We start from the raw sequence: 27,471 nt of genomic DNA, 5'->3' as shown, positions 1-27,471 counted from the left end.
AGATGTCTATCTTTGTGGATGAGGTGTGTTTCTTGTAAACAGCAGAATGTTGGATCCTGTTTTTATATCCAATCTCTTAGTCTGTGCCTTTTTATTGGTGAGTTGAGTCCATTAATATTAAGTGATATTAATGACCAGTGGTTGTTGATTCCGGTTATTATTTATTGTGTTTGTTTGTGTGTAGAGTTTGTGTGTTTCTCTTCTTTGAGTTGTATTTGTGAAGGGTCAGCAGATGTCTGGGTTCTTGTAAGCAGTGTTGACAAAATTGGATTCCTTGGGTTGTGATTTCCCTTCTATTACTTCTTGTAAGACTGGATTTACGGCTACAAACTGTTTAAATTTATTTTTATCCTGGAATATTTTGTTTTCTCCGTTGATAGTGAACGATAGCTTGGCTGGGTATATTAGTCTGGGTTTGCATCCATGGTCTCTTAGTTTCTGCAGTACCTCTATCCAGGATCTTCTGGCTTTCATGGTTTCCATAGAGAAGACCGGTGTAAGCCTGATAGGTTAACCTTTATAAGTTACTTGACCTTTTTCCTTTGCAGTTCTTAATATTCTTTCTTTAATCTGTACGTTTTGTGTTTTGATTATTATATGGTGAGGGGATTTTTTTTTGATCCAGTCTAGTCAGAGTTCTGTATTCTTCTTGAACCTTCATAGGAATATCGTTCTTTAGGTTGGGATCGTTTTCTTCCATAATTTTGTTGAATATATTTTCTGGGCCTTTAATCTGCAATTCTTCTCCTTCTTCAATCCCTATTATTCTCAGATTTGGTTTTTTTATTATGTCCCAGATTTCCTGAATGTTTTGTGAAGAGAATTTGTTGGATTTGCTCTTTTCTTTGATCAGAGCGTTTATTTTCTCTATGGTATCTTCAGAATCTGAGATTCGTTCTTCTATCTCTTGTATTCTATTGGTTATGCTTGATTCTGTAGTCTCCATTCATTGACCTAGGTTTTCCATATCCAGCCGGTTCTCGGTTTGTGTTTTCTTTTCTTCATTGCCTTCATTTCAGTTTTCAATTCTTGAAATGTTTCCTTTACCTGTTTGATTGTTTTTTATTTGTTTGTTTGTTTCCCCGGGTATCATTCACAGATTTACTCATTTCTTCAAACTTTTTGTCATACTTCTCATCCAATTCTTTAAGGGAGTTATTCATATCCTGTTTAAGGGACTCTATTCATTTCATAATGGCACTTTTTTCCACTTCTTCTGGATTAAGGTGTTCAAGTCCTTCTATGGTAGGGTCGTTGAGATCTGGTGTTTTCATGTTGTCTTTCAGATTGTTGGAGGAGGTCTTGCCTTGGTGTCTGCCCATCTCTTCCTTCAAATGCTCTCTATTGGATCTTCTGATACCGGGTCAGGTTCCCTTGTTGGGCAGGGACTTCACTGACAGAAGGCCTACCTTTCCTCAGGTTGGCTATTGAAACACAGGCACTCCCTCCTTCCGGGTTGCGCCTACAGCCCAGGCCCAGTGTGCAAGGCAGCTGAGCTGGGGATATTTTTTTTCTTTTTTTTATTCATTTGTTTAAAAAAATTTCCACTTCCTCCCCTCCTTCCCATTCCTCCCATTCCACCTACTCCTTCTCCTCCCCCCACCACTCCCTCTCCTCCTCCCTCTCCAGTCCAAAGAGCAGTCAGGGTTTCATGCCCTGTGGGAAGTTCAAGTTCCTCCCCCCTCCCTCCAGATCAAGAAAAGTGAGCATCCAAACAGACTAGGATACCAAACAACCAGTACATGCAGACGAAACAAGACCCAGTGCCATTGTCAATGGCTTCTCAGTCAGCCCCCATGTCAGCCACATTCAGGGAATCCGGTTTGATCACATGCTCCTTCAGTCCCAGTCCAGCTGGCCTTGGTGATCTCTCATTCGATCTGTCCCCTTGTATCAGTGGGTGAACGCACCCCTCGTGGTCCTGATTTTATTTTTCATGTTTTTCCTCCTTCTGCTCCTCATGTGGAACTTGGGGGGCTCAGTCAGCTGCTCCAATATGGGTCTCTGTCTGTATTGCCATCCATCATCGGATGAAGGTGCCCTCTGGCCCTGCCTAATTTGCTCACGTTTTCCCTCCTTCTGCTTCTCATTTGGATCTAGAGAGTTAAGTCCAGTGTTCCAATATGTGTCACTGTCTCTATCTCCATCCATCGCCAGATGAAGGTTCTACGATGATATGCATAATATTCATCAGTGTGGATATGGGACAAGGCCAGTTCAGGCAACCTCTCTCCTCCTGCCAAGGGAAGAATCTGGGGACCTCTCCTTGGGCCTGAGAACCCCTCCATAAACAAGTCTCTTTCCAACCCTTCTCTGTTCTTATGCCAATACCAAGCTGTTTTATCACTGTAGCTCTGTAATAGAGTTTGTATAGGAAGGCAACCGATTTTTTTGGAGTTGATCTTGTACCCTGCCACATTACTAGAGGTGTTTATCAGCTGTAGGAGTTCTTTGGTAGAGTTTTTGGGGTCGCTTATGTATACTATCATATCGTCTGCAAATAACAAAAGTTTAACTTCATCATTTCTAATTTGAATCCCCTTGATCCCCTTATGTTGTCTTCTTGCTATTGCTAGAACTTCAAGCACTATATTGAAGAGGTATGGAGAGAGTGGACAGCCTTGTCATGTTCCTCATTTTAGTGGAATGGCTTTGAGTTTCTCTCCATTCAATTTGATGTTAGCTGTCAGCTTGCCGTATATTGCTTTTATTATATTTAGGTATGATTCTTGTATCCCCAATCTCTCCAACACGTTTATCATAAAGGGGTGTTGAATTTTGTCAAATGCTTTTTCAGCATCCAATGAAATGATCATGTGCTTTTTTTCTTTCAGTTTATTTATATGATGGATTACATTGATAGATTTGCGTATGTTGAACCTGCCCTGGATCTCTGGAACGAAGCCTACCTGATCATAATGGATGATTTTTCTAATGTGTTCTTGGATTCGGTTTGCCAGGATTTTGTTGAGAATTTTTGCGTCAATGTTCATGAGTGAGATTGGCCTGTAATTTTCTTTCTTGGTTGTGTCTTTATGTGGTTTTGGTATTAGGGTAACTGTAGCTTCATAGAAAGAGTTTTGCAATGACTCTTCTGTTTCTATATTATGAAATACAATAAGGAGTGTAGGTATTAGCTCTTCCTGGAAGTTCTGGTAGAATTCTGCATTGAAACTATCTGGTCCTCGGCTTTTTTTGGTAGGGAGTTTTTTTGATAACAGCTTCTAATTCATCACGACTGACAGGTCTGTTGAGATTGTTCACCTGGTCTTGATTCAACTTTGGTATATGGTACTTATCTAAAAAAAGTCCATTTCTTTTATATTTTCCAATTTTGTGGCATACAGGCTTTTGTAGTAATATCTAATGATTCTCTGAATTTCCTCTGTGTCTGTGGTTATGTCCCCCTTTCCATTTCTGATCTTATTAATTTGCATGTTCTCTCTCTGCCGTTTGATTAGGTTGGATAGGGGTTTGTCAATCTTGTTGATTTTCTCCAAGAACCAGCTTTTTTTTTTTTTTTTTTTTTTTTTTTTTTTAGTAAATTTTATTAGATTATAAAAGTTTCCATTTCCGCCCCCCCTCCCAACACCCTCCCACTCCCCCCACTCCCCCCCTCCTTCCCCTCCGTCCCCCAGGGCAGTCAGGGTTTCCTGCCCTGTGGGAAGCTCCAGCTCCCTCCCCCTCCCTCCAGGTCCAGGAAGGCGAGCGTCCAAACAGACTGGATCCCCAAAATCCAGCATATGCAGAGGAAACAGGTCCCAGTGTCATAGTCAATGGCTTTTCAGAAAGACCCCGGGCCAGCCACAGTCAGAGAATCCGGCCAAATTCCGAGAATCTGGCTAGATCACGTCCTCGTTCAGTCCCAGTCCGGCTGGCCCTGGTAAACTCTCATCAGATCCGTTCCCTTGTATCAGTGGGTGACAGCATCCCTCGCAGTATTGATTTCGTTTTTCATGTTCCTCCTCCTTCCGCTCCCCCTCCGGACCTCGGGGGGCTCAATCCGGTGCTCCAATGTGGGCCTCCGACTGTCCTTCGCCAGACGAAGGATCTATGGTGATAAGCAAAATATACATCAGTATGGTCATGGGCCACGGCCGATTCAGAGCTAATACCTATACTCCTTAACGTATTCCACAATATAGAAACAGAAGAGTCACTGCCTAACTCCTTTTATGAAGCTACAGTTACCCTAATACCAAAACCACACAAAGACACAACCAAGAAAGAGAATTACAGGCCAATCTCACTCATGAACATCGACGCGAAAATTCTCAATAAAATACTGGCAAACCGAATCCAAGAGCACATTAGAAAATTTATCCATTATGATCAAGTCGGCTTCATTCCAGAGATGCAGGGCTGGTTCAACATACGCAAATCTATCAATGTAATCCATCATATAAATAAACTGAAAGAAAAAAACCATATGATCATCTCACTAGATGCTGAAAAAGCATTTGACAAAATTCAACACCCATTTATGATAAAGGTGTTGGAGAGACTGGGGATACAAGGATCATACCTAAATATAATAAAAGCAATATACACCAAGCCGACAGCTAACATCAAACTGAATGGAGAGAAACTCAAAGCCTTTCCACTAAAATCAGGAACGCGACAAGGCTGTCCACTCTCTCCATACCTCTTCAATATAGTGCTTGAAGTTCTAGCAATACTTTTCAAAATCTTATGGGGCATTATGTAGAAATACTTACCCCCACAATAGACGCCATTTGTAAGGAGTCTTTCTCTGACCTATTATCCAGCCTCCCAATAATGTCACAAAGACTCTTATCAACTATGAAAAATCAGCATCTAGTTTAGGCTTGTTTCTATTTAGTTCTTAGAGCTTAAATTACCTATTTTATTTATCTATATTGTGTCACATGGTTCAGTTACCTCTTCTCCATTCTGCACCTCTGACTTGTTCTGAGTCTTCTAGAATCTCTATGGTACAATCTGCATGCTTAGATCCTTCTCCCTTTCTTCTATCTCCCCAAGAAATCCTGCCTATCTCTCCTACCTAGCTATCATGGCATAACCTTTCTTCCTTCTTCCAGCTCAGTGTCCTGTCGGTGTCTAGTGTCTGACTGGTGACTTTGCCTTTTTACTTCACAGAGTTCTCCCTCCTATACCTCCTGCCAGCGATTGGCCATTCAGCCTTTTATTACACCAATCAAAGCAAAACTTTGTCACACAGTGTACAATTATCCCACAACAAAACTGATACCTATACATGAAACAATAAACCTGTGAATAAATGTAGGAATTAACCTATTTTATTTTCAATGTGGGCAGCATACAGCAATATGAAGTATTTGTAGAACCTGTTTACAGAGATAGCACAGAGCATACATAGCTACAAACAGTCTTGGAGCCCTGACCCTAATTCAGACACCATGAAGGAAAACATCCCCCTGCAATGATCCTTCCCAAGGGTAAGTTCAGGGACTGAACAGAGTTAGCCTCTAATCTTGAATACGGAACTGTGTGCATTTTGGGAACTTTCATTTTGGGGAAGTTTTTAGTTCTGTTTTTCAGCTTCAGATTTTCATGACCTTTACATTTTAGATGCAATGTTTTAACCATCTGCAAAACATGAGAGCAGAGAGGGGCCCTTTAACCATAACACTTATATAACCAAATCCCTCTTGCATGCCAACTACATTGTAAAACAGTTTGAGGGTAAATCATTTCTTGTACATCCAAATTGCAGGCATTCATGAGCTTATGAATATGGTGAAAATGACACAGATATTAGACAATCAGGATGGTGCTAAGGCTCATAGTTAAGATGCCAATAACATTAACTTGGAATAGACCTTTGTGATTGAATAGGCATTAAATCAAGTTCAGCCTTTACAAAAAACAGAAAGATTCTGAGCAATAAATGAGGAACACAAGGAAGAGAGAATGCTGAGAGTTTGTTCCTATGTTAGACATATATGTTGGTAAGAAAAGAGCAATCAATCTATGAGGGATTATTTGGCAAAATAGAATCAAATCAAAGCTGTGAGCATACCACGTTTCTTTCTCCATTTCCATGCATGCCTTCTCCATGTTCATACAGGAGAAATAAAGGAACATGTGCTCAGTGTGTTCCTTCTCTTCTCTATGATCCCAGCAGAATCTGTCTGCATCTTTCATTGTTGTAGAACACTGCTCTCCACCATGGCAACACTATGGTCCTATTAAAGTCTCTGTAGCTGTTATTACACACACGTGACCTATAGAACATTGGTCCCATCAATATTCTTTCTTGTTGCTGATGCTACTAAGTTCATCCGTTTCCCATCAGAGCTATAGGTACTTAAAGTTTGTACCCAAAGCCTTTTTTTCTTCCAGAGACATAACCACTGAGATATTTCAAATAATTCCAGCCATAGTGGAGCACACTGTTCCCAACAATTGGGTGTGAGACTGGTTGTTATTTCTAGTCTGGTCTATAGAGTGAGTTCCAGTACAGCCAGAGCTCATAGTAACACCCTGTCTAAACAATCAAATAAAGAAATAAACAAAATATAAAAATTTTAAGATTTTAGACATTCTTCTACAGAGCCCTAATGTAACTCATTGTTTCACCAGCTAGAATTGCATAAAGTCTTGTCTTTCTTTCTGTTACAATTGTTTCATGTTGCCAGTGTAGGTATTGTTCTTGTATCCCTGGGTAACTTTCATACAATATCCCAAAGCATCTTCCAGACAGGCTAGGACACTACCTTGAGATTGGTCTGGATAAAGAAGTAAAGGAGAACCAAGAGCTAAGAGAAAAAGAACAAGCACATATTCCTCAAGTGAAGGTGCTAGGTCAGAAAACCATGACACTTATTTTGTGTTAAGTCCTGGTCTGTGGTGACTGAGAGCATTTAGGCAGCTGTAGGTGGTTACAGTGGAGATGTGCTGCAGGAACAGACCATAGTCAGACTTGGGTTTGTAATACTAGTACACAGAAAGCTGATGGAGAAGAAGAAAATCTGAGACCTGCATTTGGTTAAAGAGGTTCTGTCGCAGAAACACAAAGAAAAACAAAAACTAAAGAACCACAGAGAAACAGAAGCCACGAAATCCTTAGACCAACCCATCATAACCCGAGAAGAAAAGGGTCAGGCATTTGGTTTGAACAGTTCCTCTTCTTCAGGGGCTGCCAGTATGACATCCTCATGACAGGAATCAGAAACCAGCTTGCATAGGCCACAAATTTTGTGTTTGTGTGTTTGGAAAGGAGATCATCTATCTGCAAACTTGTAGCAACTGGAAGATGCCATGACCCCATTTTTTATAGTCCTGCTGTTTCTTGGTGAGATACCACATGGGGAGGGAGAAATATTCTCTGAGAAGGAATCCAGCTCACAATCATGATTTGTGCCATCGGGATGTCTCAGCAGCTCCAGAAAGCACTGGGAAATGGAGGTCCTGCTCATGTTTCAGTGTAAACACTCACAAGTTACTCTCTTCCAGGACTGACCCTGAACCCGTGGAAGCCAACATCAACAGGTAAGTGTCTTCCCAGATATCCTAGGTTGGACATCTTTTTGGGGGGATCAAGGAACACTCATGAGCAGAGCAGATGGAGAACAGCAGGTTTGGCCTGATGTTGGGGATGCTTGAAAGGTTCTGGGTCAGAATCTTGTATCAGAGGGGGAATTCTTGGGAACCAATTGTCAGTTTCTTTCAGGGGCCATCTCTAAACCTACACTGAGAGCAGTGCCAGGAAATGTGGTAGCCGCTGGGAAGGAGGTGACATTCTTCTGTAAAGGGCCCTCAGAGGCCAAAGATTATCGTCTCTACAAAATAGGAAGTCATGACTACCTGGTATCAACAGCCCTTCCAGAAACTGAGAATAAGGCCATGTTTTCTATCTCTTTGGTTGGATGGCACAATTCAGGCCAATACTGGTGTTCTTATACAAGCATCAGTGGCTCATCAGAAAAAAGTGACATCCTGGAGCTGATAGTGACAGGTAACAGAACCCTCCCACAGCCCCTGAATTTGCCTTAAGGGGGCTCCTTTCTCAAATATGAGAAGAGGGAAACCCGTGTTTCTCATGTAAGTTCATCTAACAGGCATTCTCTGTTCTCCTAGAAGCTTTCCCCAGCAGACTCACTCTGTCAGCCAGTCCCAGCCCAGTGGTGACTGCAGGAGCGAATGTGACTCTCAAGTGTGTGTCACAAGAGCCATTTCACATGTCCATTCTAATGAAGGATGGTGAGAAGTTCTCGAGTCCCATGCCCTTACAGAAAATACATTCTGACCTATTTGAAGCCCTGTTCTCGGTGGATCCTGTGACCCCCAACCAGAGGTGGAGGTTCACATGCTATGGTTATTCCTCAAGCAGCCCTCAGCTGTGGTCGATGCCCAGTAACCAAGTGGAGCTCCTGGTATCAGGTAAGGAAGCACAGTACTTTGAGTGTAACTGCAACTGACACAGGGTCCCTGGAAAATACCTGATTTGTGGGGTGATTGACAACCAGGGCTAATGGATTCAGTGTCACAGAATTTGTGATACAGCTGATCTTGAGGTGGGGAAACCATGGGTGATACTAATAGTGAAATCTAAGATTCATGAAAGTTTGTGGTCTTTATGTGTACCTCTGCTATTGAAGATCAGCTTATGTGTTAGTGTCAATTGTGATTTTCTCTGTGACATTTTAGTGACAGTTGCACCTCCTTTCTTCCTACTTCTATGCAGGGAACCTTCACAAGCCCACCATATGGGTTGAGCCAGGCTCTGTGATTACGACCGGGAGCTATGTTACTATCTGGTGTGAGGCAAATCAAACAACCCTAATCTATGTGATATATAAAGAGGGAAGCCAAGAACCTTGGAACCAACAGAATCAAATAGTCTACAACAATAAGGCAAAACTCACCATTTCATCTATGACAGAATTGAATGCAGGGAGATATCACTGCTACTCTTACACCTCTGCTGGATGGACAGAACGCAGTAACACCTTAGAGCTGGTGGTGACAGGTGAGAGACACTCAAAGTCTTTGCCCCAGAAGTCACTCTCCAGAAACACTGCTAAGCACTATTTCCCATAGAAGGAAATCCATGGGCAACAATTTAGACTGTGTGGTCCCCTTTAATTTTCTATGTGATTTCTTTTAGGAGTCTACAACAAACCCATACTGTTGCCACTGAAAGACCCTGTTGTGACTGTAGGAATGACCGTGACACTCTCTTGTACCTCAAATCATTCATACAACTGGTTCATTTTAACTAAGAATAGTCAGAAGTTCTCGTATCGTCAGTGTCTACAAGAAAAAGACACTGGGTTGTTCTTTGCCAAGTTCCCTGTGAGTCCAACGGCCTTTGGGCAAAGGTGGAGGTTCAGATGCTATGGCTATTACACAAGTAATCCTCAGGTGTGGTCAGAAGGGAGTGACCTTTTGGAACTTCTGATCTCAGGTGAGGGCGCCTCAGACTCTCTATAGAATCATGTTCTACTAGACACAGGTTTCCAGTGGAGATCATGGTGTGTCATGTGTTTGAGGATTGAGGGTTCCTGAGGCAGTTGACATGGTATGCAGACCATGAGAGTCACTGTATAGAAAATGAGGGAAGGGCATAATAAGAATGGAACCTGGGAGGGTCAGGAGAATGATGTGTCTTCCCATGACATTATTGGTCCTTTTTCTATTTAGGGGTAGAGTTCAAGATCAAGAGCAAGTTTCATCTTTACTCTGAAACTGTTTGACTGTCCCCACATCCTTCTCTTCTACTTCCTTGTAGGAAAACTTAAGAAACCCACTTTGAGGGCTGAGCCAGGATCTGTGATTGCCTCAGGAAATAATGTGACCATCTTGTGTGAGGGGACCAAGGGAGAGCAACCAATGTATTTCCTGAATAAAGAAGGAAGCCCAGCGCCCTGGGACAGTCAAACTCCAAAAGATCCTGGTAACAAGGCCATGTTCTCAATAGTATCCATGGAAAAGCATCATGCAGGAAAATATCGCTGTTACTCTTACAACTCTGCCGGGTGGTCAGAACGCAGTGACATGCTGGAGCTGGTGGTGACAGGTGAGTGGATACTTAGTGTCATAATCTTTGCCTCTGTTTTCAGAAAATAATCTTCCATAGGTGTGCTTCCTCAGCTTATCTGCTGGAGACATTATGGGCTGTATTTCACTAAACAAGCTGCCTCTTCCTCTCCTAGGTGTTCACCATGGTAAACCTACTTTGTCAGCTTTGCCTAGCCCTGTGGTTACCCCAGGTGGGAATGTGACTCTTACGTGTGTATCATCTAAAGGATATGATTGGTTCACTTTGACTGGGGCAGATCAAAATTTCTCCAGGTTCCTAAGGGCACAGCTTATACACACTGGACAGTCCCTAGCTCGTTTTCCTGGGATCACCGCGGCATCTAGCAAGAGTGGGCCCTTCAGATGTTATGGATACTATACAAATACCTCTCATGTGTGGTCAGAGGCCAGTGACCCTTTGGAGATACATGTCTCAGGTAAGGAAGTTCCATTTACTCAATATTTGGCACCAGAAAGTCTTTGCTATAAGTTGTGCTGCCTTAAGGAAGGTTTAAAGCCATGGTGGATAAAGGAAACTGTTGAGTACTAAGGCCCAGAGTATGAATGGCCATGGCACTGTCTGGCACGATGAGATGTGGAATGTATAGAAAGATCCAGCTGTATGGCTTCCTGAGTCTCCTGCTTACAGGACTGTCAAAGAAGCCCTCACTGCTGATCCACAAAGGCCCTGTACTGGCCCCTGGAGAGAACCTGATCCTCAAGTGTTCCTCTGAGATAAGTTATGACAGATTTGCTCTGTTCAAGAAGGGGGAAGGTGGCCTCACCCAGGTCTCTGCCCATCAGTCTCAGGATGGGCATTTCCATGCCAATTTCACCTTAGGCTCTGTGAATTTCTCCGTTGGTGGTCAGTATAGATGCCTTGGTGTACACAGTTCCTCCTCTGTGTGGTCAGCCCGCAGTGATCCTCTGGACATCCTGATCACAGGTAAGGATTTTAGTGCAGGTTCAGCTGGGAGGAGGCCTGGGGTTCATCGTGAAGATGATGAACATCTGGCAGAGGACTAGGTCTAGGGACAGGGGAGTGCACAGTAGACTATCTGTTAAAATCTAGAGAGACTAGGTTCTGAAAGGGGGCGTCAGAACGATGACTGCAGTCCTTCACTCACTAATTTTCTTCTCTTTAGGGTACCCTGCTGTTAAACCAAATCTCTCTGTGCATCCAGGCACTGCTGTTTCCTTAGGAGAGAATGTGACCCTGCAGTGTCAATCATCAGTCCCCGTGGATACTTTCCTTCTGTTCAAGGAAGGTGCAGTCCATCCCTATTTGCATCAAAAATCACAGTTTCAAGATTTACAAAATCAGGCAGAATTCTCCATGAGTGCTGTGACCTCGGCCCTTGGGGGTTCCTATGTATGCTTTGGTTCCCAAAGTTCATCCCCTTACCTGTTGTCACACCCCAGTGCCCCTGTGGAGATCATAGTTTCAGGTGAGATAACCCAGACCTCCTTGAGGATAGTTGACCTAGGAATTGACCTATGTAAAGATTAAGAAGTAAAATTTCTGTATTAATCATCATCTCACCTTCTGAATGGGAGTCCAAAAGATTCCAGGTCGGAAACTGGAAGGTTCTGGAGAAGCTGCAATGTAGGTAGAAAACTGATAAGAGATAAAATAATAGGGCAGCCTTCCACTCATCATTCCCCTTACAAATTTCCCACAGTCCCCTTGTGTCCAAAATTCCATTCCCAGAGAGGTTTTAGATTTTCCTGACTAGGGAGGTTGCTTCACTATGAATATGTACTCACTCTCTGTCCCCATGCATCTTGCATCTTCATGCATTTATCAGCTTGGGTGATGACCAAGCTACTAGTTATGAAGCAGAAATTCTTAAACAGTTCCTAGAAACCAGAGGCTCAGAAGGTAGGCTGCAGAAGAGACATAGTGATAGGGAGCGATATTGTTGATCTGTCGTAGAGTGAAGTCCAGAAAATGATAGCAGGTGACAATTTCTCAGAATTTCTTCATCCAATTGTGTTAGGCCATGAAAAACCGATCCTCATTCCTGCTGTGTCTGACTACTGAGGTCTAAGCAACAACTCTTTTGCATGGTGGGTTCAGGGGTAATTGAGCTAGTTATCCAGTTGGTAAATTCTTGTTTAGAGAATTTATGTGATTCTCAGTTTCTACAAGTGTAAATGGGAGACCCTGATACATCCAGTAAGTTTCTTTCAATGGTGATCTTATCTGTTTCATCTACTTACAGATAAAGATCCTAGAATTCTGTTCTGCAGTGGTTCTGCCCCATCTGCCCTTGTGTTAGTGACATTGTCTAGGGTTATGGTACAGGGATAGGGCAGGACCTTCAGGATCCTTCCTTCCAGTTAATGAGAATTAGCTCCAGGGTAGGGAATATGGTGAAAGGCCAGATACCCTGGGTTCAATCCTCGCCTATGCACCATCCTTCAGGGTGAGTTGTGGCAGGAAAACTGACTGAAAGTGCTCAGAGGTGGTCCCATGTTACATGACTATGAGAATGATAGCAAGTAACAAACACCTAACATGGAGCAACCACATAATCGATTCTCTCTTTATTTATTTATTCTTCTCTTATACAATACATCCCAATTGCAGCATTCCCCCACTATACTCATTCACATCTCTCCTCACACATCCAGTCTCCTTCAGATACACTACCCCTGCACCATATGCCCCAGGAAAGAGTAGACCAAACAGGTACATTAGTTGAACACGGCACAAACAGATACCATAACATCAGGTACAAACCCTTACATCAACGCTGGGTGAGGTCATCCAGCAGGAAAAATGTGTCCCAAGTGCAGACAAAAGTGTAATATATCCCTCACCACCACTGTCAGTAACTCCCCACAAAAAAAACCAACCAACAATAATAACTTATATGCAGAGGGTCTAGTGCAGACCCATTCAGGCTCTATGATTGCCTCTTCAGCCTCACACAGTAACTTCTTATTCACAATTCTTCATTCATGATGTTACCTGTCTCCTAGGACTGGCAAAGTACCAACAGGCTGTGATTGGCGTCTCCGTGACCTTCTTTCTACTGCTCTTCTTCCTCACCCTCTTCCTTCTCCTCAGGCTCAGGCATCAGAACAAAGAGAGGAAGGGAGGTGAGAAGGGAGGTGAGTAGGGTGTGGGAGGTCTGGGTCTCAGGGGTTAGTAGGTCCCACTGTGGAGTATCCAAGCAGGGGTTTAGGACACTGACCCAAAAGTAAGGTCAGTCTGGGACATGTCAGCCTAGAAACACTTCTGCAGATGCTGATCGCAGAACATCATCTGAAAACAAGTGCAATGTTCTATTTTGTATGGACTTTTCCATCTCCTGGGAGATTTTAACACATATGCAACGAGCCGTAAAGGTCCCATCTTTTCCTGAATGTGCTAGGTAAGGGGTTCTAGTCTCCTCATTATGGGACTTTCTCTCTTGCAGTCCAGACAAAAACTCATTTGCAACATCCTGCAGATTCAGTGACCAGGGACAAAAGCCACCAGAAGAGGTAACTCATGCTCAGAAGCATAGACTCTACCTGCTTGACTTTTCTTTCTGCCACTTGACACTCTCTTGTTTCCCCAGCTCCACACCAGCTGCTGCCATCCAGGAAGAAGTCTTGTGTGAGAGGAAAAGGGCCCAGGAGGGAGATACCTGAGGTTTCACCATCACAGAAGTGGTGGAGCATCTGGGACACTGAATCCTCTCCATGCACCCCTACCCTACTACATCTTCTGTTTCCCTATCTGGGATAGGGAGGGGGTCTGTAGAAGTGAAATGTCCTAGAAATCTGGACAGGGTAAGAATTGCATGTTTTGTTATGACAGATGCTACTGTGAAGGTCACACAGCATTCAGACAGCATGGAGCTGGATGTTCTGGTGAGACTCTTGTTTATCCACAAGGCTAAGAACTTATGATAATATGATGGTCAGAAATTGTCGCCCCCTATTGAAGCAATAACTTCAAATGTATAGGGCCTTGATTTTAATCTGTAGTTATAAAACTAAGAAGTAAATTAGTAGGAAACACAAGTAAATGAGAACCATGTACATGCGAATGTGTAGGCACATTTGTGTAGTACAGGCAGAAAGAGGGGCCAACATCTGATTTCTTCTTCTAGTTTTCAACAACTCATCTTCTGTAACAAGCTCTCTTAGTGAACCTGAAGCTGTGTCTTTGGGTGAACTGGTGCCATTGAACCCTTCACACCAGTCTCTACCTCAGTGGCCCCTAAGTCCCAGGCACATGCATTCTTGTTTGCCTTTTTTAAGTGGGCACTGGGGATCCAAGTCAGGTGCTCAGGTTTACATAGCAAACATTCTTTTGCTTGACTCATCTCTCCAGTTCCTGGATTCCCCCTAGACTGTGCTTCATGTAAGGGCTGCAGATGTAGCATGGCACAGGTCTTCCTACACACTGGAACAAGCTCTGGAAGGGAGATAATACAGAGACAAACACACAGACTGAGCAGTGCAAAGTGTGTGAGGGAAATGATTTAGAGGATGCATGTTGAGGTTGTGTGAGGCACAGATGGTCAGTGTCAATTTAAGGGGACTTGAAAGAAGCCTTCTAAGGTGAAGCTTGAGTTAAGAGGTTCATACAAACTTGTGATGAATTGGCACATTGATGTGGGAAGTCCTTCTGTGTATTTGTTGCTTTTATTGGTTAATGGATAAAGAACTGGCTTGGCCTATAGCATGGGAAGAGAAAGGCGGAGTGAGAGAGAAACCATGGAGCTACTGGAGATAGACGCCGCAGCTGCATGGTGATATACAGATTACTAGACATGGGTTAAATTAATATAGGAGTTAGCTGGTGGTAAACTTGTGCTAGCGGGCCAAGCAATGATTTAGTTGATGCAGTTCCTGTGTGATTATTTTGGGTCTAAGCTAGCCAGGTGGCGGGAACCAACAAGCGGCTCTCCTCCAGCAGTCAATCTGGGTAATGGATATGGCAGATTAAAGTGTCCTGGGGGGCAGGGACATGCTCTTTTTAAAAGATGAGGCACTGGTGAGGAAATCAAAGTGTCAAAATAATATGTCAGAAGTGCATGGAGGACATTAACAAATACTCCAAGTCCTCTGGAAGTCCCAGAAGACCACATCAGCAATGATTTAGCTTTATGTAAATGTCTGAAATATCACTCATGCACCCTCAGGAAGTATGAAAGTAGAGCCTCTGGTGAGTTATAGTGATTACCACTGTCTTACTGTCTCTCATTTGCAGAGAAAACATGAAAAAGACTCCTGCAAAGACTTGTATGCCCAAGTGAAACCCTGCAGACTCAGAAGGGTAGAGACCACCTCGTCTTCCCACATGCCAAAGGAATTACTGGACTCAAATGACACACAGGGAAAAGGAGGCCAAGTGCTAGTTGAGCAGGTGGGTCCTGATATCCGTAGTCTCTCAGGCTCCCAGTTCTCAATATAAACCTTCCTTACACTTTCACACTGCAGGCTCATACAACAGATGAGTCAAATGATGTGACCTATGCCCAGATGTGCATCCTGACACCAAGACAGGGGCAGGTGAACCTTTCAGCTTCCAGGCAGAAAAGTCCCTCCTGAGAACCTACCCTGGTGTATCAGCTGGGGAAGATACAGACTCTGAATTCCATGGAAGAAGGGTGAATTCAGAAATTTCATATAACAAAACCTGTCTCAAGTTCACAATCTTTGTGCAGACATAAGCAGTCTCTAGGAAATTCTGAGAACTTTGGGAGCTGTGATTCTGTTGTCCCTGCACTTTATAAATAAGGAAAGTGCTTTGTCAGTGGCCAATAAATAAAGTGAGAAAAGAGAAGAGGAATAAAGAAAGTTTTTGGTTTTGTGTTTTTCTTTGCTTGTTTTTCCTTTCGAGATTTTAATATAATTACAACATTTTCCTTTTCCCTTCATTTCTAAATACATTTCCATAGATTCTTATCCACTCTTCTTCAAATTCATGACCTTTTTTCATTATCACATGTATGTATGAAGATGCGGGTAGAAAGTGTTAAACAATTTTACTCTGAATATCTCAATAATGTCATATATTATTATATTGTAATAATATCACGAGAGTTTTAAAAACAGAATGTATGTGTGAGGGAGATGCTATCTTGCCACAAGGCTCACTCGAAGGGTTTTTTTTTTATTGCAGGAAGGGAATAGAAAAGAGAGGAGGGGAGGTGGAAGAGACTAGCCTCTGGAGACAGGTGTGGTAGAGGAGATGAAGAGAGAGAAATGGGCATAGCTTGCTTTTAAAGGAGCTTAGCACATTTATAGAGATTTATATAGCCATACAGCAATGGTTATAAATTGCACAGTGACATACAGCCACTGGACCCTGGGGTTGAGTAGGTATTTGCCTGAAAACTGACAATGCATGCACAACCATAGGACCATGGGGCTGGTTAGATTATGTTGGAAATATTTATAAATATTTTATCTCAATAAAGCTGAAAATTGAATGATGAAGTGACCTTAATATTTTCTGTAGTATGAACTAGAAAATAATTAGAGCTGATCTGAACAATCAGGAAAAAGAGTCTTGGTTTTTTTTCCAGCAAATTTTTTATTTTGTATTAAAAATTTCCACCTCCTCCCATTTCCTTCCCACTCCCCCCACTCTCCCTACGCCTCCAAAGAGCAGTCAGGGTTCCCTGCCCTGTGGGAAGTCCAAGATCCTCCACCCTCCATCCAGGTGTAGGAAGGTGAGCTTCCAAACAGACTAGGCTCCCACAAAGCCAGTACATGGAGTAGAATAAAAACCCAGTGCCATTGTCCTTAGCTTCTCAGTCAGCACTCATTGTCAGCCACATTCAGAGAGTCTGGTTTGATCACATGCTCCATCAGTCCCAGTCCAGCTGGCCTTGATGAGCTCCCATTAGATCAGCCTCACCATCTCAGTGGGTGGGCACACCCCTCGCATCCTGACTTGCTTGCTCATGTTCTCCCTTCTTCTGCTCCTCATTTGGACCTTGGGAACTCAGTCCAGTGCTCCAATGTGGGTCTCTGTCTCTATCTCCATCCAACACCAGGTGAGGGTTCTATGATGATATGAAAGATATTCATCATTGTGGCTATAGGATAGGGCCAGTTCAGGCGCCCTCTTCTCAGCAGCCCAAGGAACAAGTTGGGGACATCTCCTTGGACACCTGGGAACCTCTCTAGAGTCAAGTCTCTTGCCAACCCTAAAATGGCTACCTTAATTAAGATATATACTTCCCTGATTCCATATCCACCCTTGCTCCATCCCAACCATCCCATTCCCCCAATCTCTTCCCATTCTCCCAGTCTCACTTCTCTCTCCCTATCTCCCCTTACCCCCAGCACCTTCACCCTCAATATCCCAATTTTTGCCTGGCAATCTTCTCTATTTCCAACATCGCGGAGGATAGCTATATGTTTTTCTTTGAGTTCACCTTCTTATTTAGCTTTTAGTATCATGAATTATAGGCTCAATGTCCTTTAATTATGGCTAGAATCCATTTTTGAGTGAGTGCATACCATATTCATCTTTTTGGGTCTGGGTAACCTCACTCAGTAAAGTGATTTATATTTTCATCCATTTGCATGCAAAATTCAAGATGTCACTGTTTTTTACCACTGAGTAGTACTCTAATGAGTATATATTCCACACTTTATCCATTCTTCCATTGTGGGGCATCTAGGTTGTTTCCAGGTTCTGGCTATTACAAATAGTGAACATATGCTTTTGTAGTATGATAGGGCATCTCTTGGGTATATTCCCAAGAGTTGAATTGCTGGATCCTGAGGTAGGTTCATCCTTAATTTGCTGAGAAACCACCACACTGATTTCCAAAGTGAATGCACTAGTTTACATTCCCATCAAAAATAGATGAGTGTTCTCCTTACTCCACATCCTCTCCAGCTAAGGCTATCATTGGTGTTTTTGATTTTAGCCATTCTGACAGGTGTAAGATGGTATCTCAAAGTTGTTTTGATTTGCATTTCTTTGATCACTAAGGAGGTTGAGCATGACCTTAAGTGTCTTTTGGCCATTTGAACTTTTGTTGAGAATTCTCTGTTCAGTTCAGTGTCCTATCTCTTAATTGAGTTAATTAGCATTTCAAAGTCAAGTTTCTTGAGTTCTTTGTATATTTTGGAGATCAGACCATTGTCTGATGCAGGGTTGGTGAAGATCTTCTCCTAATCAGTAGGTTGCCTTTTGGCCTTAATGACAGTATCCTTTGCTTTGCAAAAGCTTCTCACTTTCAGGAGATACCATTTATTCATTGTGGCTCTTATTGTCTGTGCTACAGGGGTTCTACCTAGGAAGTGGTCTCCTGTGCCCATGTCTTGTAGACTACTTCCCACTTTCTCTTCTAGCAGGATCAGTGTGGTCAGATTAATATTGAAGTCTTTAATCCATTTGGCCTTGAGTTTTGTGCATGGTGATAGAAATGGATCTATTTTCATTCTTCTACAGGTTGACATCCAGGTATGCCAGCACCATTTGTTAAAGATGCTTTCTTTCTTCCATTGTATACTTTTAGCTCCTTTGTCAAAAATAGGGTGTTCATAGGTTTGTGGATTAATATCTGGGTCTTTGATTCGATTCCATTGGTCAACATCTCTGTTTTTGTGCCAATAGCAAGCAGTTTTTATTACTGTAGCTCTGTAATATAGTTTGAGGTCAGGGATGGTAATGCCTCCAGAAGTACTTTTATTGTATAAGATTGTTTTGACTATCCTGGGTTTTTTTGTTTTGCCATATAAAGTTGATTATTGTTCTCTCAAGGTCTGTGAAGAATTTTGTTGGGATTTTGATGGGGATTGCATTGAATCTATAGATTGCTTTTGGTAGAATTGCCATTTTTACTATGTTGATCCTCCCAATCCAAGAGTATGGGAGATCCTTTCATTTTCTGGTATCCTCCTCAATTTCTTTCTTCAAAGCCTTAAAGTTCTTGTCAAATAGATCTTTCACTTCTTTGGTTAGAGTTACCCCAAGATACTTTTTGCTATTTGTGAATATATCATGAAAGGTGATGTTTCTGATTTCTCTCTCTGTATCTTTGTTCTTTGTGTATAGTAGGGCAACTGATTTTTTTGGAGATGACCTTGTATTCCGCCACATTGGTAAAGGTGTTGATTAGATGTAGGAGTTCTCTGGTAGAGTTTTTAGGGCCGTTTATGTACACTATCATATTATCTGCAAATAATGAAAGTTTGACTTCTTCCTTTCCAATTCGAATCCCTTGATCTCTTTATGCTGTTTTATTGCTATTGCTGGAACTTCAAGCACTATATTGAAGAGGTATGGAGAGAGTGGACAGTCTTGTCTTGTTCCTGATTTTTGTGGGATGGCTTTGAGTTTCTTTCCATTTAATTTAATGTTAGCTGTCGGCTTTCTATACATCACTTTTATTATATTTAGGAAAGAACCTTGTATCCCTAATCTCTCCAAGACCTTTATCATAAATGGGTGTTGAATTTTGTCACATGCTTTTTTAGCATCTAATGAAATGATCATATGTTTTTTCCCTTCAGTTTATGTATATGATGGATTACATTGATAGATTTTTGTAGGTTGAACCAGCCCTGCCTCTCTGTGATTAAACCTACTTGATCTTAATGAATATTTTTTTAAATGTGTTCTTTGATTCTGTTTGCGAGTATTTTATTGAGAATTTTTGCATCAATGTTTATGAGTGAAATTGGTCTGTAATTCTCTTTCTTGGTTAAGTCTTTGTGTGGTTTTGGAATTAGGGTGACTGTAGCTTCATAAAAAGATTTTGGCAATGACTTTTCTGACTCTATTATGTGAAACATATTATGGAGTATAGGTATCATCTCTCCTTGGAAGTTCTGGTTGAATTCTGCATTAAAACCATCAGGTCCTAGGCTTTTTTTGGCTGGGAGTTTTTCATGACAGCTTCTGTTTTTCTCAGGACTTATAGGTCTATTTAAATTGTTCACCTTGTCTTGATTTAATTTTGGTAAATGGTACTTATCTAAAGACAAGTCCATTTCTTTCACATTTTCCAATTTTGTGGCATATAAGCTTTTGTAGTAAGACCTAATGAATCTCTGAATTTCCTCAGTGTCTGTTGTCATGTCCCCCTTTCCATTTCTGATCTTGTTAATTTGAATGTTATCTCTTTGCCTTTTGATTTGTTTGGATAAAGGTTTGTCAATCATGTTGACTTTCTCAAAGAACCAGCTCTTTGCTTCATTGATTCTTTGGATTGTTTTCTCTGTTTCCATTTTGTTGATTTCGGCCCTCAGTTTGATTATTTCCAGTCTTCTACTCCTCCTGGGTGAGTCTGCTTTTTTTCTAGAGCTTTCAAGCATGCTGTTAAGTCCCTAATGTGAGCTTTTTCCATTTTTTTTAATACAGGCACTTAGAGCTATGAACTTTCCTCCTAGCTGTGCTTTCATAGTGTCCCATAGATTTGGGTATGTTGTGTCTTTATTTTCGTTGAATTCAAGGAAGATTTTAATTTCTTTCTTTATTTCTTCCTTGACCCAGGGGTGGTTCAGTAGTTGACTGTTCATCTTCCATGAAGTTCACATGAGTTTGTAGTCTTTCTGGGGTTAGAATTACTGTTAAATTCAAATTTTATTCCATGGTGATTTGATAAGACACAGGTGGTTATTAATATTTTTTTGTATCAGTGGAAGTTTGCTTTATTACCGAGTGTGTGGTCAATTTTTGAGAAGGTTCAATGAGATGTGGAGAAGAAGGTATATTCTTTACTGTTAGGGTGGAATGTTCTATAGATGTCTGTTAAGTCCATTTGATTCATTACCTCCATTAATTCTCTTATTTCTCTATTAGGTTTCTGTCTGGTTGATCTGCTCATTGGTGAGAGAGGAGTGTTGAAGTCTCCTACTATTAGTGTGTGGTTTGATGTGGGCTTTGAGTTCAAATAATGTTTCTTTTACATATGTGGGTGCTTTTATATTAGGAGCCTAGATATACAGGATTGAGACTTCATCCTGATGAATTGTTCCTGTCATGAGTATAAAATGTCCATCTCCATCTCTTCTGGTTGATTTTAGTTGGAAGTCAATTTTGTTGGAAATTAGTATGGCTACACCCATTTGTTTCTTAGGTCCATTTGATTGAAAAACCTTTTCCCAACCCTTTACTCTGAGTAGATGTCTGTCTTTGTGGTTGAGGTGTGTTTCTCGTAAACAGTGGAATGTTGGATCCTCTTTTCCATCCAGTCTCTTACCCTGTGTTGTTTTTTTTTATAGGGGAATTGAGTCCATTGATATTAAGTGATATTAACAACCAGTGGTTGTTCACTCTGATTATCCTTTCTTCTTTTTTTTTGGTGGTAGAGTTTGTGTGTTTCCCTTCTTTGAGTTGTGCTGGTGAAGGGTCGCTAGATGTCTGAGTTATTGTGGGCATTGTTGGATTCCTTTGGTTGTAATTTTCTTTCTATTACTTTCTTTAAGGCTGGATTTGTGGTTACATATTGTTTAAATTTATTTTTATCCTGGAATATTTTGATTTCTCCATTGATAGTGAACAATGGCTTGGCTGGTTATAGTAGTCTGGGCTTGCATCCATGGTCTCTTAGTTTTTGCAGCACATCTAACCAGGACCTTTTGCTTTTCATGGTTTCCATAGAGAAGTCAGATGTAAGTCTGATAGGTTTACCTTTATAAGTTACTTGATCTTTTTCCTTTGCAGCTCTTAATATTCTTTCTTTATTCTGTATGTTTTGTGTTTTGATTAGTGTATGGCGAGGAGATTTTTTTTGATCCAATCTATTCAGTGTTCTGTATGCTTCTTGAACTTTCATAGGAGTATCTTTCTTTAGGTTGGAAAAGTTTTCTTCAATAATTTTGTTGATTATATTATACAGCCTTTGAGCTGTAATTCTTCTCCTTCTTCCACCCCTATTATTCTTAGGTTTGGTCTTTTTTTGTGTGTCCCTGATTTCCTGGATGTTTTGTGAGTAGAATTTCTTGAATTTGCTGTTTTCTTTGATCAGAGTGTTTATTTTCTCTACGGTATCTTCAGCATCTGCGATTCATTCTTCTATCTCTTGTATTCTGTTGCTTATGCTTGTCTCTGTCATCTCTGTTAGTTTATCTAGATTTTCCATATCCTGCCTGCCCTCGGTTTGTGTTTTCTTTATTGCCTCCATTTCAGTTTTCAAGTCTTGAACTGTTTCCATTATCTGTTTGCCAGTATTTTATTGAGAATTTCTGCACAATGTTCATGAGTGAGATTGGTCTGTAATTTCTTTCTTGGTTAAGTCTTTGTGTGGTTTTGATATCAGGGTGATTGTAGTTTCATAAAAGGAGTTAGGAAATGTCTCTTCTGTTTCTAATTTGTGAAACATATCAAGAAGTATAGGTTTAACTGTATTTGGAAGTTCTGATAGAATTCTGCATTGAAACCATCTGGTCTAGGGATTTTTTTGGTAGGGAGATTTCTGATGACAGCTTCTATTTCCTTGTGACTTACAGGTCTATTTAAACTGCTCACCTGATCTTGACTTAATTTTGGTATATGGTATTTATCTAAAAAAGTGTCCATTTCTTCCACATTTTCCAATTTTGCGGCATACAGGTTTTTGTAGTAAGATCTAATGATTCTCTGAATTTCCTCTGTGTCTGTGGTTATGTCCCCCTTTTCATTTCTGATCTTGTTAATTTGCGTGTTCTCTCCTCGCTGTTTGATTAGTTTAGGGAGATTTCTGATATCAGCTTCTATTTCCTTGTGACTTATGGGTGTTGTTTGCTTCCTTGGTTTGTGATTTTCCTTCTAGTATTTTCTGTAAGGCTGGGTTTGTGAGTACGTATTTTTCAAATCTGTTTTTGTCCTGGAATATCTCATTTTCTCCATCGATGGTGAATACAAGATTTGCTGGGTATAGTAGTCGGGGCTTGTAGTCTTGGTCTCTTCATTTCTGCAGCACATCTATCCAAGACCTTCTGGCTTTCATGGTTTCCATTGCGAAGTCAGGAGTAATCCTCATAGGTTTCCCTTTATATGTTACTTGACCTTTTTCCCTTGCAGCTCTTAATATTTGTTCTTTATTCTGTATGTTTTGTGTTTTGATTAGTATATGGCGTGGGGATTTTTTTTTTTTGATCCAGACTATTTGGTGTTCTGTATGCTTCTTGTACCTTCATAGGAATATCCTTCTTTAGGTTGGGAAAGTTTTCTTCAATAATTTTGGTGTATATATTTTCTGTGCCTTTGAGCTGTAAATCTTCTCGCTCTTCTACTCCTATTATTCTTAGGATTGGTCTTTTCACAGCGCCACAGATTTTCTGAATGTTTTGTGTTAAGAATTTGTTGGATTTGCTTTGTTCTTTAATCAGTGAGTATATTTCCTCTACAGTATCTTCAGTGTCTGAGATTTTTTTCTTCTATCTCTTGTATTCTGTTGATAATACTTGTCTCTGCAGTTCCTATTTGTTTACCCAGGCTTTCCATACCCAGTCTTTCCTCGGTTTGTGTTTTCTTAATTACCTCCATTTCATTTTTCAAGTCTTGAACAGTTTCCCTTACCTGTTTGATTGCTTTTTCTTGCTTTTCTTGGGTATCTTTGAGAGATTTATTCATTTCATCTACTTTTTTGTTTGTTATCTCCATTTCTTTATGGCAGTTTTTCAACTCCTGTTTAAGTTTCTCTATTTTTTTTTATATAGTTCCGTTTAAAGTTGATTTCTTCTATTTCTTCTGGATTGGATGTTCAATTCTTCTTGTTTCGTGATCCCTGGATTCTGGTCATACAATGTTGCCTTCAGATTGTTGGAGGAATTCTTGCATTGGTGCCTGCCCATCTGTTCCTTCAAATGGAGCCAGGAGAGACTTGGTGTCTTGGTCCAACCTTTGCTGTGACTGACTCTGGCTGGATCTCCTCAGTGCAGGTGCAGAAACTGTCCCCCTGTCAGCCGGTCTAATAGGTTGTTCTCAGCACAGGGACAGGACTCTTGGAGGTCAAAGACCCAGCAGACAAAAGGAAGAACTCGAGGGGTAGGGGAGAGTTGTGTGGAGCCAAGAAGCCACTGTAGCAGGAGCTGGAGTTGTCTTGCATTCCCCTCTGGCCGGGGGAGGGGCCGGGGCACACACTCACCCCTCTGAGGGGTAGCCTCAGTGAAGGAGCAGGACTTGTTTCTGTTCCTGGACCAAGTAGGGCAGGCTTGGGGGTGTCGGGGTGGGCATGGAAGTGTGGAACAGAGAAGCACCTGCAGCAGGAGCTAAAGGGGCCCAATGCTCCTTTCCTGATTGTTCTGCCCCATTCCAGGATGGCACCCACTCACAGGTCTGAAAGGTTGTCCTCAGGACAGGGACAGGACTCTAGGAGATCAAAGGACCCCTGCAGACAAAAGGGCGAACTGGGGAGGGGGAAGATATGCCTAGCCAAGAAGCCCCTGCAGCAGGAGCTGAACGTGCCCTGCACTCCCCTCCAGCTGGGCGGGTGCGCACTCACCTCTCTGAGTGGGTAGCCTCAATGAAGGAGCAGGACCTGTTCTTGATCCCTGGCCAAGGACCTCACAGACAATAGGCCAGGCTTGGAGGTTGGGGTGGGCAGGGAAGTGTGGAACAGAGAAACTACAATATTTTCAAAAAAGAACTAATATCAATACTCCTCAAACTGTTTCACACAATAGAAACAAAAGGAACATTGTCAAACTCTTTTATGAGGCTACAGTTACCCTGCTATACCAACCACACAATGACATTAGTAAGAAAGACAATTACAAACCAGTTTCACTTATGAACATTGATGGAAAAATGCTCAATAAGATACTGGCAAACTTAACCAAAGTACACATCATAAAAATCATCCACCATGACCAAGTCAGCTTCATCCCAGAGATGTGGGGATGGTTCAACATACAAAAATTTGTCAATGTAATCCACAATACAAACAAACTGAAAAAAGTCCCCACATGGTCTTCTCATTAAAATCTAAAAAAGCTCTCAACACAATAAAACATCCCTTCATGATAAAGGTCTTGGAGAGAACAAGCATACAAGGAGCATAGCTAAACATAATAAAGGCAATATACAAGCCAACGGCCAACATCAAACTAAATGGAGAAAAACTCAAAGCAATCCCACTGAAATCAGAAACAAGACAAGGTTCTACTCTCTCTGAATACCTATTCAATGTAGTACTTGAGGTTCTAGCTAGAGCAATAAGACAATCAAATGAAAGGAAATCAAGGGGATAAAAATCAGAAAAGAATCAAACTCTCACTAATTGCTGATAAGAAGAAAAATTACATAAGCAATGCCAAAAATTCTACCAAGGAACTTTAGCAATTCATAAACACCTTCATTAATGTAACAGGATACAAAATTATCACACAAAAAAACAGTAGCTCTCCTTTACACAGATGATAAGTGGGCTGAAAGAGAAATCAGAGAAATATCACCCTTCACAATAGCCACAAATAACATAAAATATCCTGGAGTAACTCTAACCAAAAAAGTGGAGGAACTTTATGATAAGAACTTTAAATCTTTGAAGAAATAAATTGAAGAAGACACCAGAAAATGGAAAGAATGTCAATGATCTTGAGTTGGTGGAATTAACATAGTAAGATGGCAATTTTAGCAAAAGCAATCTACAGATTCGATGCAATGTCCATCAAAATCCCAACAAAATTCTTCACAGAACTTGAAAGAACAATGTTCAACTTTATATAAAAAAGCAAGAATTCAGGATAGCCAAAATAATCCTGGACAAAAGAAGAACATCCGGAGGCATCACAATCCCTGATCTCAAAATCTAACTTAAGAGTTACAATACTGAAAGCAGCCTGGTATTGACACAAGAACAGACAGGAGGACCAATGGAACCAAATCAAAGATTCAGATATTATTCCACATACCTACAAACACCTGATTTTTGACAAAGAAACAAACACATAAAATAAAAAGAGAAAGCATGTTCAATAAACGGTGCAGGCATACCTGAATATCAACATGTAGAAGAATAAAAATAGATGCATAACCATCACCATGAACAATACTCAACTCTAATTGGGTCAAAGATCTCAATATAAAACCAATCATACTGAGCCTCATATAAGAGAATGTGGGAAGTATACTTCAATGCAAAAGATACTACTTCCTATATATAACCAGCACCAATAACAAAGACACTGGGAGAAACAATTAATATATGGGACCTCCTGAAACTGAAAAGTTTCTATGAGGCTAAGGAAATGGTCAACAGGAAAAAATGTCAGCATAAAGAATGGGAAAAAATCTTCACCAACTCCACATCAGACAGTGGTCTGATCTCCAAAATATACAAAGAACTCAAGAAACTGGTCATCGAAAGAAGACATATCTATTTAAAAATTGGAGTACAAAACTAAATAGAGAAGAATCTAAACTGACTGAAACTTAAGGAAATGCTCAACATCTTTAGCCATCAGAGAATTGCAAATGTAAGATGAGATTCCATTTTACACCTGTAAGAATGGACAAGATGAAAAACATGGATGACAACTTATCCTGGAGAGGATGCAGAGTAAAGGGAACACTCCTTCATTGCTGATGGGAGAGCAAACTTGTACAGCCTCTTTGAAAATTAGTATGGTGATTTCTCAGAAAATAAGGAAGCAAAGTACCTTAAGATACAGCAATACCACTTTTGGGTATATATCCAAACAATTCCCAATTGTACCAAGAGGACATGTGCTCAACTATTTTAATAGCAGCATTGGTCATCATAGCCAGAACCTGGAATTAAGGTAATTGCCCCTCAACCAAAGAATGAATAGCCCCCAAGATCGCCTTTTTTGTCTGCGGTGTCCTTGGACTATCAGGTATCCCTATTTCAGTGCTGAGGAGTTCCATCCAGAGGGAGCCTTCACCTGGCAATGGATGGAAATAGAGACAGAGACCCACATTGGAACAACGGACTGAGATCTCAAGGTCCGTATGAAGAGCAGAAGGAAGAAGAACATGAGCAAGGAAGTCAGGACTGCGAGGGGTGCTTCCACCCACTGAGATGGCGGGACTGATCTAATGGGAGATCACCAAGGCCAGTTGGACTGGAACTGATGGAGCATGTGATCAAACTGGACTCTCTGAATGTGGCTGTTGGTGGAGGCTGACGGAGAAGCCAAGGACAATGGCGCTGGGTTTTGATTCTACTGCATGGACGGGCTTTGTGGGAGCCTAGTCTGTTTGGATTCTTAACTTTTCTGGAACTTGGGGGAGCAGGGAGGACATTGGACTTCCCATAGGGTAGGGTACCCTGACTGCTCCTTGGACTGGAGAGGGAGGGGGAGGGGGGGAAGGGAGTGGAGGGAAGTAGGAGGAGGTGGAAATTTTCAATAATAAATAAATAAATTAAAAAAGAATGGATAAAGAGAGTGGGGTACATTTACATGATGGAGTACTACACAGCAGAAAATACTAACGACATTTTGAACTTTTTAGGCAAATGGATGGAGCTAGAAGACATAATTATGAGTGTGGTAACTCAGATGCAGAAAGACAATTAT

At 41.3% G+C, this 27,471-nt stretch overlaps 1 protein-coding gene across 7 annotated transcripts in view; it reads left to right on the top strand.

Annotated features, from left to right (window-relative positions):
• The first annotated feature begins 7,095 nt into the window (after positions 1-7,095).
• Positions 7,096-27,471, top strand: part of LOC148123461 (leukocyte immunoglobulin-like receptor subfamily B member 3) — a 195,635-nt gene continuing 175,259 nt past the window's right edge. The window contains exons 1-16 of one of the 7 annotated variants that reach the window (XM_087909749.1): positions 7,097-7,300; positions 7,462-7,497; positions 7,679-7,963; positions 8,086-8,388; positions 8,693-8,977; positions 9,116-9,415; positions 9,740-10,027; positions 10,164-10,466; positions 10,679-10,975; positions 11,175-11,477; positions 13,018-13,137; positions 13,458-13,524; positions 13,602-13,639; positions 13,844-13,896; positions 15,245-15,400; positions 15,475-15,834. In XM_087909749.1, the coding sequence (XP_087765875.1) occupies positions 7,267-7,300; positions 7,462-7,497; positions 7,679-7,963; positions 8,086-8,388; positions 8,693-8,977; positions 9,116-9,415; positions 9,740-10,027; positions 10,164-10,466; positions 10,679-10,975; positions 11,175-11,477; positions 13,018-13,137; positions 13,458-13,524; positions 13,602-13,639; positions 13,844-13,896; positions 15,245-15,400; positions 15,475-15,585 (2,979 nt within the window). In that variant the 5' untranslated portion in view covers positions 7,097-7,266 and the 3' untranslated portion in view covers positions 15,586-15,834. Of the gene's footprint in view, positions 7,301-7,461; positions 7,498-7,678; positions 7,964-8,085; positions 8,389-8,692; positions 8,978-9,115; positions 9,416-9,739; positions 10,028-10,163; positions 10,467-10,678; positions 10,976-11,174; positions 11,478-13,017; positions 13,150-13,457; positions 13,525-13,601; positions 13,676-13,843; positions 13,897-15,244; positions 15,401-15,474; positions 15,835-27,471 lie in introns of those variants that run through there. The other 6 variants (XM_087909739.1, XM_087909753.1, XM_087909752.1 and 3 more) reach the window with 6 other exon arrangements.

Source organism: Myodes glareolus, chromosome 1 (genome assembly GCF_982192425.1).
Source record: "Myodes glareolus chromosome 1, mMyoGla1.1, whole genome shotgun sequence".
In the NCBI taxonomy this organism is placed as follows: domain Eukaryota; kingdom Metazoa; phylum Chordata; class Mammalia; order Rodentia; family Cricetidae; genus Myodes; species Myodes glareolus.
The sequence above is the reverse complement of the archived record's forward strand: the minus strand, read 5'-3'. Positions and strand labels throughout refer to the sequence as shown.